The sequence below is a fragment of the Stomoxys calcitrans genome, chromosome 2 (genome assembly GCF_963082655.1).
Source record: "Stomoxys calcitrans chromosome 2, idStoCalc2.1, whole genome shotgun sequence".
Taxonomy (NCBI): Eukaryota; Metazoa; Arthropoda; class Insecta; order Diptera; family Muscidae; genus Stomoxys; species Stomoxys calcitrans.
Window position 1 is genome coordinate 40,850,843 of NC_081553.1, and position 14,561 is coordinate 40,865,403.

A 14,561-nucleotide genomic window follows, 5' to 3' on the forward strand; every position below is an offset into this window, starting at 1 on the left:
TGTGTCTGTGTGTGTTAGTTGGTGTTTGCACAGAGGGTTAATTCTGAGTTTCATGTGTGTGTCTGTATGTTTTTGTTGGTGTTTGCACAGAGGGTTAATTCTGTGGTTCATGTGGCAAAATTTCAATTTGAGCAGCTAATGAAGTGAATGATGAATCAGTGTGGGCTTAAAATTTTGTTGTGATGAAAGGTTTCAATAGGCTTTATTATTGGACCAAAAAAAAAAAAAAAAATCTGTGGCAAATTTGAAGGCAATTGAATGAAAGTTGAGACCTGTTAGATTAGGCTTAAGTGGCAGTCTGCATCAGACTCACTTAGACGTTTTCGTCCATTGTGATACCACAGGAACAGAAGAAGAAGGAAGATGCCTTCTAGTTTCTACTGTTGAACCATGCAGATCGCTTTAAAAGCCCAATAACTTGCGAATGTTCACATCCGGTAAATCAGACAGGTTCTGAAAGAAATGAAAACCCAAAGTGGAACTCCTTCTGACTGCTAGTGCGGGACACACACACAGAAGGTGTCGTATAGTCTCTTCTTCTTCGATGTCCTCACAGCTTCTGCAAAAGTCCTTGCTGTCTTTAGTCTATCAGCATGTTTTCCGATTAAACAGTGACCTTTAAGGGCGTGGGCGACACCGTGGAACAGCGAAATAGTCGGCAGGACAGCGAAAATCCTATGGGATGATCCTGATCGTGAGAGGACGAGGCTATTACTGAAGGAGGTCAGTATAGCCTTTGTTATCATAACGGGACACATAGGAATACGAGCTCACTTATGCAAAATCGGTGCGGCAAGTGAAGGCATGTGTAGGGCTTGCAGGGGAAAATGATGAGATGTTGGACCATTACCTATGTCATTGTCCGGCTAACAGACACCGGTACTTAGATCGGGTCGACGCAGTCCGATTTAAGGGCGTGGGCGACAAACGCGCATCTTACACTGTGGAGCAGCGAAACAGTCGCTAGGACGGCGAAAATCCTATGGGTTGATCCGTATCGTAAGAGGACGAGGCTATTACTGAAAGGAAGTTAGAAGGAGGTTAGTATGGCTTTTGGTATCATAACGTGACACATAGGACTACGAGCTCACCTATGCAATATCGGTGCGGCAAGTGATGGCATGTGTAGGGCTAGCAGGGCTTAGCGGCTTTCGCGGCTAACAGGCACCGGTAATTAGGTGGGGACGCGATAACAGACATGAACCAACTTAGAGGAGTGGTATGGAAAACAATTAAGGATTTTGTAGATAGCACGGAATTCCTAAATTAAAACTTTTTTTCCGAGGTTACTTTTTGTGCCCACCACCATAGGATGGGGTATACTTACCTAGTCTTTTCGTTTGAAACACCTCAAAATATTGATCTAGAACCTCATAAGGTATATATATTCTTGATCGTCTCGTCATTTTGAATCGATCTAATCATGTCCGTCCGTCTGTCGAAATTACGATAGCGGTCGAACGCGTACAGCTAGCCACTTGAAATTTCGCACAGATACTTAATATTGTTGCGAATTCTTCGTTTAATATCGTTGTAATTATTGTGCTGCTGCTGCTGTTGATGGTTCCCGAGAGGTGTTGTTTTTGGTTTTTCGTTGGTTCGATCAAAGCGATGATGATGATGACTTAAAAAACCATGTGCGAACAACTTGCTTGCTTTACTTCTTAATCAGACTGCCCTTTTTTTACATCTCCAAAAAAAAAATGCAACCAGAAAAAAAAACCATTGGCACACATTCTGCTTTGGTCAATGTCAAACAGGTCACCCACTCCACCAAGCAAAAGAAAACAAAAGAAGAACAGGTTCTCTCCGGACTTCTACTTCCACTTGTTCCATAACAACTCTTTGTTTAACGAGGCGGATAAATTGGATTTACAATCTAATTACGTGAGAGAGCAACAGTAATCCAAAAGTGTGGCTCTCTGTTATGTATGACGTATGAATTCATTTAGTGCTTATTAAGTTCTATGATGATGATAGGTAGGCAATAACAATTCAATGAGCCCATCTCTTTTAAGAGATATATTTAGTGACGAAAACAATTAATGGTGTGTAATTGAATCCGGTTATAATTTTCGTAACACTGCCCCCTTCTTAGACTCTAGTCTCCTGACTGAGTATGTATCTCAAGAGCGGTTTTACGGTATTTCGCTAAGCGATTGACGTGAATAACTTTATTTGCCTTTTTCCCTGGCAGTTGTATTCTATAAACAAGGTCGGAGATTTTTTCGACTACTTTCGCCGGCCCTATCCAATCTGTTTGTAGTTTTGGACAATATCCCTTCTTTCGAGTTGGAGAATAAAACCATACCTGCTCACCATCAGAAAAGGTTTGTGGATGGGATCGCATGTCGTATCTACATTTAGTTGCTTCAGATGATAATTTAAGATGTTGCCTGGCCATATCATGAATTTCCTCTAATGACTGCTGAAGTTTTTTCAAGTAGCTTGATTCATCCGATATGGCAGTAGATGGGTATTGATAAACCAGGTCTATAGGTAACCGGAGCTCACGGCCAAATGTCAAAAGGGCGGGGCTAAATTTTGTTACCTCATGCTCAGCGGAACGGTAAGCGAGGAGGGCCAAAGGTAATAGTTCATCCCAATTTCTCTGATTTCGATCTACAAACTTTGCGAGATAATCCAGCACTGTACGGTTAAAACGCTCCACCATTCCATCGGATTGAGGCCTTAGAGGTGTAGTTCGGGTTTTTTCAATACCAAGTATCTCCATTGTCTTCTGAAATACTTCGGATTCAAAGTTTCTCCCCTGGTCCGAATGTAAGGCGAAGGGGACTCCAAATCTGCAAAAAACTTCATTAACTAAAGCCGTTGCAACTTCCTCAGTTTTTTGGTTTGGGAGTGCAAATGCCTCAGGCCATTTTGTAAAATAGTCCATACATATAACGATATATCGGTTACCTGATATTGTCAATGGCAAGGGACCTAAAACATCTACTGCCATTCTTTCAAAGGGTACTCCTATCTGGCTGGGATTAAGCCTACCCACGGTTTTTCTATGTGGACCTTTTCTGGCTGCACATACGTGACACTCGATGCACCATTGATTAACATCCGCTGATCGTCGATTCCAAAAAAATCTTGTTTTTACCTTGCTTAGGGTTTTACGCTGTCCAAGATGCCCGCCGGTTACGGAGTTATGAAGCTGTTCGATTGCTAGTGACACTAACTTTTTAGGCAAAACAATTAATTTCATTTGCTCGCCTCTATAATTAGTTTGTTTATATTTCAAAATGTCATCCTCAATTAGAAGCAGTTGCCAGATGTGCCAATACGCCTTTATATCGCTAGATTCTCCCCAAATGTCACTTTTTGGTGGCCTTTCCCCGCAGTTTAACCAGGACCGTACCACTGTTAGAGTTTTATCTTCCTTTTGCAATTCTGCGATGTTTTCGGGTACTACTTGAATCGCTAGCACAACTTGGTGATCGTTTTCTTCAGCTTTCGTGCAGTTTTTGCAGTCCCCACATGGCCTTCGAGAAAGTGCATCGGCATTGCCATGACTGGAACCTTTACGATGCTGGATGCTCATGTCATATTGTTGCAATCGTTCTAGCCAACGGGCGATCTGTCCGTCTGGTTCCTTGAAATTATATAACCATCTAAGGGACGCGTGGTCAGTCCGTATTACAAATTTCCGGCCAAAAAGGTAGTGGTGAAAGTGTTTAGTAGCCAGTACTACAGCAAGAAGTTCCCGGCGGGTGACGCAATAATTACGTTCGGCCTTTTGGAGCGATTTACTGTAGTATTCAATCACTAACTCCTTGTTGTCCTGAACTTGACTGAGGACGGCACCTACTGCACAGTTTGATGCGTCCGTGTCCAGTATAAATGGTTTGGACTCATCCGGGAACGCCAGAATTGGTGGAGATAAAAGTTTTTCTTTCAGGTGTTCGAATGACTGTTGGGTATCTGCATTCCACTGGAATTTGTTCCGTTCCTCCGTCAACTTGTTTAATGGATGAGCAATTGTAGAAAAATTCTCCACAAATTTGCGATAGTAGGAGCAAAGTCCTAAGAATGAACGCACTTGTTTTTTATTTATTGGTATAGGCCATTCCTTGACTGCGGATAGTTTTTGAGGATCTGTTTCGAGGCCATTTCTTCCCACTACGTGTCCGAGATAATGCACTCTCGTTTGAAAAAAATTACACTTCTTTGGGCTTAACTTTAATCCAGCTTCTCGAAGACGACTAAAAACAGCTTTTAGGTGATCTAGATGTTCAGATTCTGTTCGCGAATGGACGATGACGTCATCTAAGTACACAAGAACCGACCGCCATGCTATACCAGAGAAAAGACCATCCATTAAGCGTTCAAAAGTAGCAGGCGCATTAGTTAGCCCGAACGGCATTACATTAAACTCGTATAGACCCGAGGAACAAGCAAATGCGGTTTTTGACTTAGACTCTTCGTCAACTTCGACTTGCCAGTAGCCACTTTGCAAATCCATCGTTGAAAACCAGTTTGATCCGTGTAGTGTTGAGAGTATGTCGTCCATCCGAGGCAGCGGATAGGAATCTTTTATAGTGACGTCATTAAGGCGTCGATAGTCAACGCAAAACCTCGTTGAGCCGTCTTTCTTTCGTACCAACACTACAGGAGACGACCAAGGGCTCTGTGATGGTTGAATTACGTTGCGTTGGCTCATATCAGAAATCAAATCTTCCATTTCCTTCTTTTTGGCAATTGGTACACGCCGGGGCAGCTGCTTAATGGGGGCGGTGTCTCCCGTATTTATGTGGTGATAAGTAAGGGTGGTTCTGCCAAAGTCCAATGGCCCCGTCGAAAATACGTCATGGAATTGAATAACCATATCGTCGAACGAGTTGCGGTCTTTTTTACTAATCTCGGAAGAAATATTGAAATTATCGACAGGTGTTGTTTCACAAGAATTGCTCGGATCTAAAACATGCACCTCTTCGAGTTTTCCCACCGCTGTCATAGGGGTTATTTTTACTTCCTCCTCTGTCAGGTTAATTAGTCTTACCGGCAGCGTTTCGGTGGCAGCGTTAACCAGTGTTCTTCCCAAAAGTACGCCACGGGGTAGACTAGATTCATCGCATGTCTCTAGCAGTGATTCAGGGACACTTTCTTTAAAAGCACATTTTGTAGAAATGCAAACATCGGAGCGTGCGGGTAATGTAATGTTTTCTAGAAAATATACCAAATTATTAGACATATGCTCAGGAAGGTGTAATGGCACACAAACACTATTCATTTCAAGGCGTAGTTCTCCAAGATTAACTACGGCTTTTTGCTTCCGCAAAAAGTCTACACCCAGCAGCGAAGGAGTCGTTCCTTTGACTATTAAAAACTCATGACATAGCGGAATATTACCAAGCTGGAATTTGAGTGTTGCTACAAACTCAGCTTTAAACGTCTCGCCACCGGGACCTCGTAGCAACACACTACAAGGACGTTTGGTAGCGGTTGAAGGAACGAACCGCAAATTAACAAGTGAAGCCGAAGCACCAGTGTCAACTATAAACTCTAAAGGTTGATTTTCCACAAGAGCTATGCAATGTAAGCTTTGGTCTCCCCAGGCACCAATGTTGAGCAATACCTCACCGTCAGGCACGCTATAAAGTTTATTGTCTGCATCCGGTAAACTTCCTGGTTCATGGCAATTATCCGCACCGGTGTTAAACGTCGCTTGGCAATTGACCGATTCCTTATTATTGTCGTTGGGAGCCTCAGCGTTATCCATCGACTTGGGCTCCTTCAAGTCGATGTCGGCTCGTTTCCCGACTTATTTTTGCTTCTATGATTTCTCGGCTTGTTATTACGTCGATCCAACCCTTCGGAGTCTACTTCCACGTTGTAGACATTTCGAGGTTTAGTTCTGGTGTCTTGCGCCTGAAGATCCATGGCGGTGCGCATAGCATCTGTTATAGAACTAGGACGGCTAGCCATAACCAAACTCTGAAGGTGTGTGTCATACAAGCCATCGATGAACTGATGCATAACTATTTGGGTTACGACTTCATTAGGCGCCCCCCTAAATGCATTCGTAGACAATCTTTCCAGTTCAGTTGCGTAATCCTGGATTGATTCTTTTGGAGACTGAACGCATTTACGGAAATGACGGTAGCTTGCCTGGGCGTCCAAAGAAAAGCGGTCTCGCATAACCTGCCGTACCTGTTCATACGTAGGGGGAGGTTGGCGAGGAATGGTGCCATACAAACTTAAAGCGCGTCCTCTTAAGTTGGACGTAACGGCTATAAGTGTCTCTGCTGCTGACCACTGATAAAAAATAGCGGCATCTTCCACTTGGCGCTCATAGTCACTCCACGAAGTTGTGCCGTCATAGGTCGATATATAATGGGGTTTAAAAGCTGGTTTGTTAGGAAGGTTATGGGAAGTAATATGGTTGTTCAACAACGGTCGTGCCATGGAAGGTTCCCGACAGATGTTTGGTTGATAATTAAAATGAAGGGGAGGTGCCATATTTAATCCGTTGGGCAAGGATTCCCCCAAAAAAATTTGGTCAAAACGGGGAAAGTTTGTGGTAGAATTACAATTTTCTTCGAACCTTGTTGCCCCTGGATGAGGAACTTGATGATAACTATGGTGAAATAAATTACCTGTGGCAGCGGGCACGTGATTGCCGATCTCGTGTAAACCCGGATTGTTCATGACTGGATTAATTGATTGATTTGGTGGGAGATAACTATGACCGTTCCAGATCGGACGATCACAATTAACTGTCGAAAAATTAATTTGATGGCCGTTCGCAATGGGTACAACGTTCTCTACCCTAGGAACGTTATGACATGCATCAGTATGCCAGGCCGCGCTAGGTGACTGGTGTGCAATAGGCTGATCTGTTCCAGCATTCGCAGTTATGCCATGGTGTGATAAGATCTGGGAAGCAGGCGAAATGGAGCCACGTGAACTATGACTGATACGGGAGGATGGCCGTGATTCGGAGTGGGATGGAGAAGGGTTGGGGAATACTCCTTGGGTCATATACGCAGAATCCAGGGCAGTAGGGGGTCTCCTCTGTCCCATTTCATCGAGTCTCGCGGCCATCGTACTCTCCAGGCATCGAATATTTCTCATAAGCTCTTCATCTCTCTGTCGTTGGCTTTCCATCACTTCATCGATCGTTTGTTGAACCGTTCTAGTTATGGAGTTTAGAAAAGAAGAATTACTGGATCTTTTAGGCATGGTAAGGGCTTCTACAGGAGTCCGGACGTACCCCACACCTGACACCAATGTTGCGAATTCTCTTTATTAAACAAAATAAAAAAAGGTTGACAATAATTTACAGATATTAAAATAAACAAATACTCGTTTAATATCGTTGTAATTATTGTGCTGCTGCTGCTGTTGATGGTTCCCGAGAGGTGTTGTTTTTGGTTTTTCGTTGGTTCGATCAAAGCGATGATGATGATGACTTAAAAAACCATGTGCGAACAACTTGCTTGCTTTACTTCTTAATCAGACTGCCCTTTTTTTACATCTCCAAAAAAGAAGAACAGGTTCTCTCCGGACTTCTACTTCCACTTGTTCCATAACAACTCTTTGTTTAACGAGGCGGATAAATTGGATTTACAATCTAATTACGTGAGAGAGCAACAGTAATCCAAAAGTGTGGCTCTCTGTTATGTATGACGTATGAATTCATTTAGTGCTTATTAAGTTCTATGATGATGATAGGTAGGCAATAACAATTCAATGAGCCCATCTCTTTTAAGAGATATATTTAGTGACGAAAACAATTAATGGTGTGTAATTGAATCCGGTTATAATTTTCGTAACACTGCCCCCTTCTTAGACTCTAGTCTCCTGACTGAGTATGTATCTCAAGAGCGGTTTTACGGTATTTCGCTAAGCGATTGACGTGAATAACTTTATTTGCCTTTTTCCCTGGCAGTTGTATTCTATAAACAAGGTCGGAGATTTTTTCGACTACTTTCGCCGGCCCTATCCAATCTGTTTGTAGTTTTGGACAATATCCCTTCTTTCGAGTTGGAGAATAAAACCATACCTGCTCACCATCAGAAAAGGTTTGTGGATGGGATCGCATGTCGTATCTACATTTAGTTGCTTCAGATGATAATTTAAGATGTTGCCTGGCCATATCATGAATTTCCTCTAATGACTGCTGAAGTTTTTTCAAGTAGCTTGATTCATCCGATATGGCAGTAGATGGGTATTGATAAACCAGGTCTATAGGTAACCGGAGCTCACGGCCAAATGTCAAAAGGGCGGGGCTAAATTTTGTTACCTCATGCTCAGCGGAACGGTAAGCGAGGAGGGCCAAAGGTAATAGTTCATCCCAATTTCTCTGATTTCGATCTACAAACTTTGCGAGATAATCCAGCACTGTACGGTTAAAACGCTCCACCATTCCATCGGATTGAGGCCTTAGAGGTGTAGTTCGGGTTTTTTCAATACCAAGTATCTCCATTGTCTTCTGAAATACTTCGGATTCAAAGTTTCTCCCCTGGTCCGAATGTAAGGCGAAGGGGACTCCAAATCTGCAAAAAACTTCATTAACTAAAGCCGTTGCAACTTCCTCAGTTTTTTGGTTTGGGAGTGCAAATGCCTCAGGCCATTTTGTAAAATAGTCCATACATATAACGATATATCGGTTACCTGATATTGTCAATGGCAAGGGACCTAAAACATCTACTGCCATTCTTTCAAAGGGTACTCCTATCTGGCTGGGATTAAGCCTACCCACGGTTTTTCTATGTGGACCTTTTCTGGCTGCACATACGTGACACTCGATGCACCATTGATTAACATCCGCTGATCGTCGATTCCAAAAAAATCTTGTTTTTACCTTGCTTAGGGTTTTACGCTGTCCAAGATGCCCGCCGGTTACGGAGTTATGAAGCTGTTCGATTGCTAGTGACACTAACTTTTTAGGCAAAACAATTAATTTCATTTGCTCGCCTCTATAATTAGTTTGTTTATATTTCAAAATGTCATCCTCAATTAGAAGCAGTTGCCAGATGTGCCAATACGCCTTTATATCGCTAGATTCTCCCCAAATGTCACTTTTTGGTGGCCTTTCCCCGCAGTTTAACCAGGACCGTACCACTGTTAGAGTTTTATCTTCCTTTTGCAATTCTGCGATGTTTTCGGGTACTACTTGAATCGCTAGCACAACTTGGTGATCGTTTTCTTCAGCTTTCGTGCAGTTTTTGCAGTCCCCACATGGCCTTCGAGAAAGTGCATCGGCATTGCCATGACTGGAACCTTTACGATGCTGGATGCTCATGTCATATTGTTGCAATCGTTCTAGCCAACGGGCGATCTGTCCGTCTGGTTCCTTGAAATTATATAACCATCTAAGGGACGCGTGGTCAGTCCGTATTACAAATTTCCGGCCAAAAAGGTAGTGGTGAAAGTGTTTAGTAGCCAGTACTACAGCAAGAAGTTCCCGGCGGGTGACGCAATAATTACGTTCGGCCTTTTGGAGCGATTTACTGTAGTATTCAATCACTAACTCCTTGTTGTCCTGAACTTGACTGAGGACGGCACCTACTGCACAGTTTGATGCGTCCGTGTCCAGTATAAATGGTTTGGACTCATCCGGGAACGCCAGAATTGGTGGAGATAAAAGTTTTTCTTTCAGGTGTTCGAATGACTGTTGGGTATCTGCATTCCACTGGAATTTGTTCCGTTCCTCCGTCAACTTGTTTAATGGATGAGCAATTGTAGAAAAATTCTCCACAAATTTGCGATAGTAGGAGCAAAGTCCTAAGAATGAACGCACTTGTTTTTTATTTATTGGTATAGGCCATTCCTTGACTGCGGATAGTTTTTGAGGATCTGTTTCGAGGCCATTTCTTCCCACTACGTGTCCGAGATAATGCACTCTCGTTTGAAAAAAATTACACTTCTTTGGGCTTAACTTTAATCCAGCTTCTCGAAGACGACTAAAAACAGCTTTTAGGTGATCTAGATGTTCAGATTCTGTTCGCGAATGGACGATGACGTCATCTAAGTACACAAGAACCGACCGCCATGCTATACCAGAGAAAAGACCATCCATTAAGCGTTCAAAAGTAGCAGGCGCATTAGTTAGCCCGAACGGCATTACATTAAACTCGTATAGACCCGAGGAACAAGCAAATGCGGTTTTTGACTTAGACTCTTCGTCAACTTCGACTTGCCAGTAGCCACTTTGCAAATCCATCGTTGAAAACCAGTTTGATCCGTGTAGTGTTGAGAGTATGTCGTCCATCCGAGGCAGCGGATAGGAATCTTTTATAGTGACGTCATTAAGGCGTCGATAGTCAACGCAAAACCTCGTTGAGCCGTCTTTCTTTCGTACCAACACTACAGGAGACGACCAAGGGCTCTGTGATGGTTGAATTACGTTGCGTTGGCTCATATCAGAAATCAAATCTTCCATTTCCTTCTTTTTGGCAATTGGTACACGCCGGGGCAGCTGCTTAATGGGGGCGGTGTCTCCCGTATTTATGTGGTGATAAGTAAGGGTGGTTCTGCCAAAGTCCAATGGCCCCGTCGAAAATACGTCATGGAATTGAATAACCATATCGTCGAACGAGTTGCGGTCTTTTTTACTAATCTCGGAAGAAATATTGAAATTATCGACAGGTGTTGTTTCACAAGAATTGCTCGGATCTAAAACATGCACCTCTTCGAGTTTTCCCACCGCTGTCATAGGGGTTATTTTTACTTCCTCCTCTGTCAGGTTAATTAGTCTTACCGGCAGCGTTTCGGTGGCAGCGTTAACCAGTGTTCTTCCCAAAAGTACGCCACGGGGTAGACTAGATTCATCGCATGTCTCTAGCAGTGATTCAGGGACACTTTCTTTAAAAGCACATTTTGTAGAAATGCAAACATCGGAGCGTGCGGGTAATGTAATGTTTTCTAGAAAATATACCAAATTATTAGACATATGCTCAGGAAGGTGTAATGGCACACAAACACTATTCATTTCAAGGCGTAGTTCTCCAAGATTAACTACGGCTTTTTGCTTCCGCAAAAAGTCTACACCCAGCAGCGAAGGAGTCGTTCCTTTGACTATTAAAAACTCATGACATAGCGGAATATTACCAAGCTGGAATTTGAGTGTTGCTACAAACTCAGCTTTAAACGTCTCGCCACCGGGACCTCGTAGCAACACACTACAAGGACGTTTGGTAGCGGTTGAAGGAACGAACCGCAAATTAACAAGTGAAGCCGAAGCACCAGTGTCAACTATAAACTCTAAAGGTTGATTTTCCACAAGAGCTATGCAATGTAAGCTTTGGTCTCCCCAGGCACCAATGTTGAGCAATACCTCACCGTCAGGCACGCTATAAAGTTTATTGTCTGCATCCGGTAAACTTCCTGGTTCATGGCAATTATCCGCACCGGTGTTAAACGTCGCTTGGCAATTGACCGATTCCTTATTATTGTCGTTGGGAGCCTCAGCGTTATCCATCGACTTGGGCTCCTTCAAGTCGATGTCGGCTCGTTTCCCGACTTATTTTTGCTTCTATGATTTCTCGGCTTGTTATTACGTCGATCCAACCCTTCGGAGTCTACTTCCACGTTGTAGACATTTCGAGGTTTAGTTCTGGTGTCTTGCGCCTGAAGATCCATGGCGGTGCGCATAGCATCTGTTATAGAACTAGGACGGCTAGCCATAACCAAACTCTGAAGGTGTGTGTCATACAAGCCATCGATGAACTGATGCATAACTATTTGGGTTACGACTTCATTAGGCGCCCCCCTAAATGCATTCGTAGACAATCTTTCCAGTTCAGTTGCGTAATCCTGGATTGATTCTTTTGGAGACTGAACGCATTTACGGAAATGACGGTAGCTTGCCTGGGCGTCCAAAGAAAAGCGGTCTCGCATAACCTGCCGTACCTGTTCATACGTAGGGGGAGGTTGGCGAGGAATGGTGCCATACAAACTTAAAGCGCGTCCTCTTAAGTTGGACGTAACGGCTATAAGTGTCTCTGCTGCTGACCACTGATAAAAAATAGCGGCATCTTCCACTTGGCGCTCATAGTCACTCCACGAAGTTGTGCCGTCATAGGTCGATATATAATGGGGTTTAAAAGCTGGTTTGTTAGGAAGGTTATGGGAAGTAATATGGTTGTTCAACAACGGTCGTGCCATGGAAGGTTCCCGACAGATGTTTGGTTGATAATTAAAATGAAGGGGAGGTGCCATATTTAATCCGTTGGGCAAGGATTCCCCCAAAAAAATTTGGTCAAAACGGGGAAAGTTTGTGGTAGAATTACAATTTTCTTCGAACCTTGTTGCCCCTGGATGAGGAACTTGATGATAACTATGGTGAAATAAATTACCTGTGGCAGCGGGCACGTGATTGCCGATCTCGTGTAAACCCGGATTGTTCATGACTGGATTAATTGATTGATTTGGTGGGAGATAACTATGACCGTTCCAGATCGGACGATCACAATTAACTGTCGAAAAATTAATTTGATGGCCGTTCGCAATGGGTACAACGTTCTCTACCCTAGGAACGTTATGACATGCATCAGTATGCCAGGCCGCGCTAGGTGACTGGTGTGCAATAGGCTGATCTGTTCCAGCATTCGCAGTTATGCCATGGTGTGATAAGATCTGGGAAGCAGGCGAAATGGAGCCACGTGAACTATGACTGATACGGGAGGATGGCCGTGATTCGGAGTGGGATGGAGAAGGGTTGGGGAATACTCCTTGGGTCATATACGCAGAATCCAGGGCAGTAGGGGGTCTCCTCTGTCCCATTTCATCGAGTCTCGCGGCCATCGTACTCTCCAGGCATCGAATATTTCTCATAAGCTCTTCATCTCTCTGTCGTTGGCTTTCCATCACTTCATCGATCGTTTGTTGAACCGTTCTAGTTATGGAGTTTAGAAAAGAAGAATTACTGGATCTTTTAGGCATGGTAAGGGCTTCTACAGGAGTCCGGACGTACCCCACACCTGACACCAATGTTGCGAATTCTTCGTTTAATATCGTTGTAATTATTGTGCTGCTGCTGCTGTTGATGGTTCCCGAGAGGTGTTGTTTTTGGTTTTTCGTTGGTTCGATCAAAGCGATGATGATGATGACTTAAAAAACCATGTGCGAACAACTTGCTTGCTTTACTTCTTAATCAGACTGCCCTTTTTTTACATCTCCAAAAAAAAATGCAACCAGAAAAAAAAACCATTGGCACACATTCTGCTTTGGTCAATGTCAAACAGGTCACCCACTCCACCAAGCAAAAGAAAACAAAAGAAGAACAGGTTCTCTCCGGACTTCTACTTCCACTTGTTCCATAACAACTCTTTGTTTAACGAGGCGGATAAATTGGATTTACAATCTAATTACGTGAGAGAGCAACAGTAATCCAAAAGTGTGGCTCTCTGTTATGTATGACGTATGAATTCATTTAGTGCTTATTAAGTTCTATGATGATGATAGGTAGGCAATAACAATTCAATGAGCCCATCTCTTTTAAGAGATATATTTAGTGACGAAAACAATTAATGGTGTGTAATTGAATCCGGTTATAATTTTCGTAACAATATTGATGTAGGTCATTGGGAATTGCAAATGGCCCATATCGGTTCAGATTCAGATATAGCTTCCATATAAACCGATCGCCCGATATGAGTTCTTGAGCCCCTGGAATGCGCAATGTTTGTCCGATTTGGCTCAAATTTTTGCACATAGTGTTTTGTTATGACTTTCAACAACTGTGCTAAGTAAGGTCTAAATCGGTCTATAAACTGATATAGCTGCCATATAAACCGATCTCCCGATTTGACTTCCTGAGCCCATTGAAGCCACAATTTTTGTCTGATTTGGCTGAAATTTTGCACATAGCTGCCATATAAACCGATCTCCCGATTTGACTTCATGAGCCCATTGAAGCCAAAACTTTTGTCTGATTTGGCTGAAATTTTGCACATAGTGTTCTATTATGACTTCCAGCATCTGTACCAAGTGCGGTACAAATTGGCCTATAACCTGATATAGCTCCCATATAAAACGATCTCCAGATTTGACTTCTTCAGCCCCTGGAAGCCGCAATTTTTTTCGGATTTGGCTGAAATTTTGCACATAGTATTTTGTTACGACTTCCAACAACTGTGTCAAGTACGGTCCAAATCAGTCAAGAACCTGATATAGCTCCCATGTAAACCGTTCTTGTTCGGTTCCTAGAATTTTAGTTTTTGCTGGTTTGACAGTTTGTAGAATAAAATAATGCCCTACAACTATACTACTAATCAAATATACTTTTTTTTACACTTTTTTTCTAAAGCAAGCTAAAACTAACAGCTGATAACTGACAGAAGAAAGAATGCAATTACAGAGTCACAAGCTGTGAAAAAATTTGTCAACGCCGACTATATTAAAAATCCGCAATTACTTTTTGGGCAACTTAATAAATTTATTTCGATAAATTTTAAGCAGAATCCATGGTGGTGTGTTCCCAAGATTCGGCTCGGCCGAAGCTAGCACGCTTTTACTTGTAAGTTTTTAGAGCGCACAACATGCCAATTACTGTCTTAGGTGTATGTCTATAGTGGCCTCTTTTCCACCTAATCTACCTAAAG

General features: G+C 42.9%; 2 protein-coding genes across 2 annotated transcripts; both read right to left on the reverse strand.

Moving 5' to 3' along the window:
* Positions 1 to 5,745: 5,745 nt before the first annotated feature.
* LOC131995278 (uncharacterized) lies at positions 5,746 to 7,481 on the reverse strand. Its single transcript, XM_059363728.1, has 2 exons — positions 7,318 to 7,481; positions 5,746 to 7,255 (listed from the first exon to the last, which is right to left on the reverse strand). The coding sequence occupies exon 2, from the start codon at positions 7,192 to 7,194 to the stop codon at positions 5,746 to 5,748; it is 1,449 nt and encodes a 482-aa protein (XP_059219711.1). The 5' UTR covers positions 7,195 to 7,255; positions 7,318 to 7,481.
* Positions 7,482 to 11,451: 3,970 nt separating this feature from the next.
* LOC131995139 (uncharacterized) lies at positions 11,452 to 13,517 on the reverse strand. Its single transcript, XM_059363189.1, has 2 exons — positions 13,212 to 13,517; positions 11,452 to 13,133 (listed from the first exon to the last, which is right to left on the reverse strand). Exon 2 carries the CDS (start codon positions 12,898 to 12,900, stop codon positions 11,452 to 11,454), a length of 1,449 nt encoding a protein of 482 aa, XP_059219172.1. The 5' UTR covers positions 12,901 to 13,133; positions 13,212 to 13,517.
* Positions 13,518 to 14,561: the final 1,044 nt, after the last annotated feature.

Coding starts and splice junctions, on each gene's coding strand:
- LOC131995278 (XM_059363728.1), bottom strand. CDS start 7,194: ATGCCTAAAAGATCCAGTAATTCTTCTTTTCTAAACTCCATAACTAGA.
- LOC131995139 (XM_059363189.1), bottom strand. CDS start 12,900: ATGCCTAAAAGATCCAGTAATTCTTCTTTTCTAAACTCCATAACTAGA.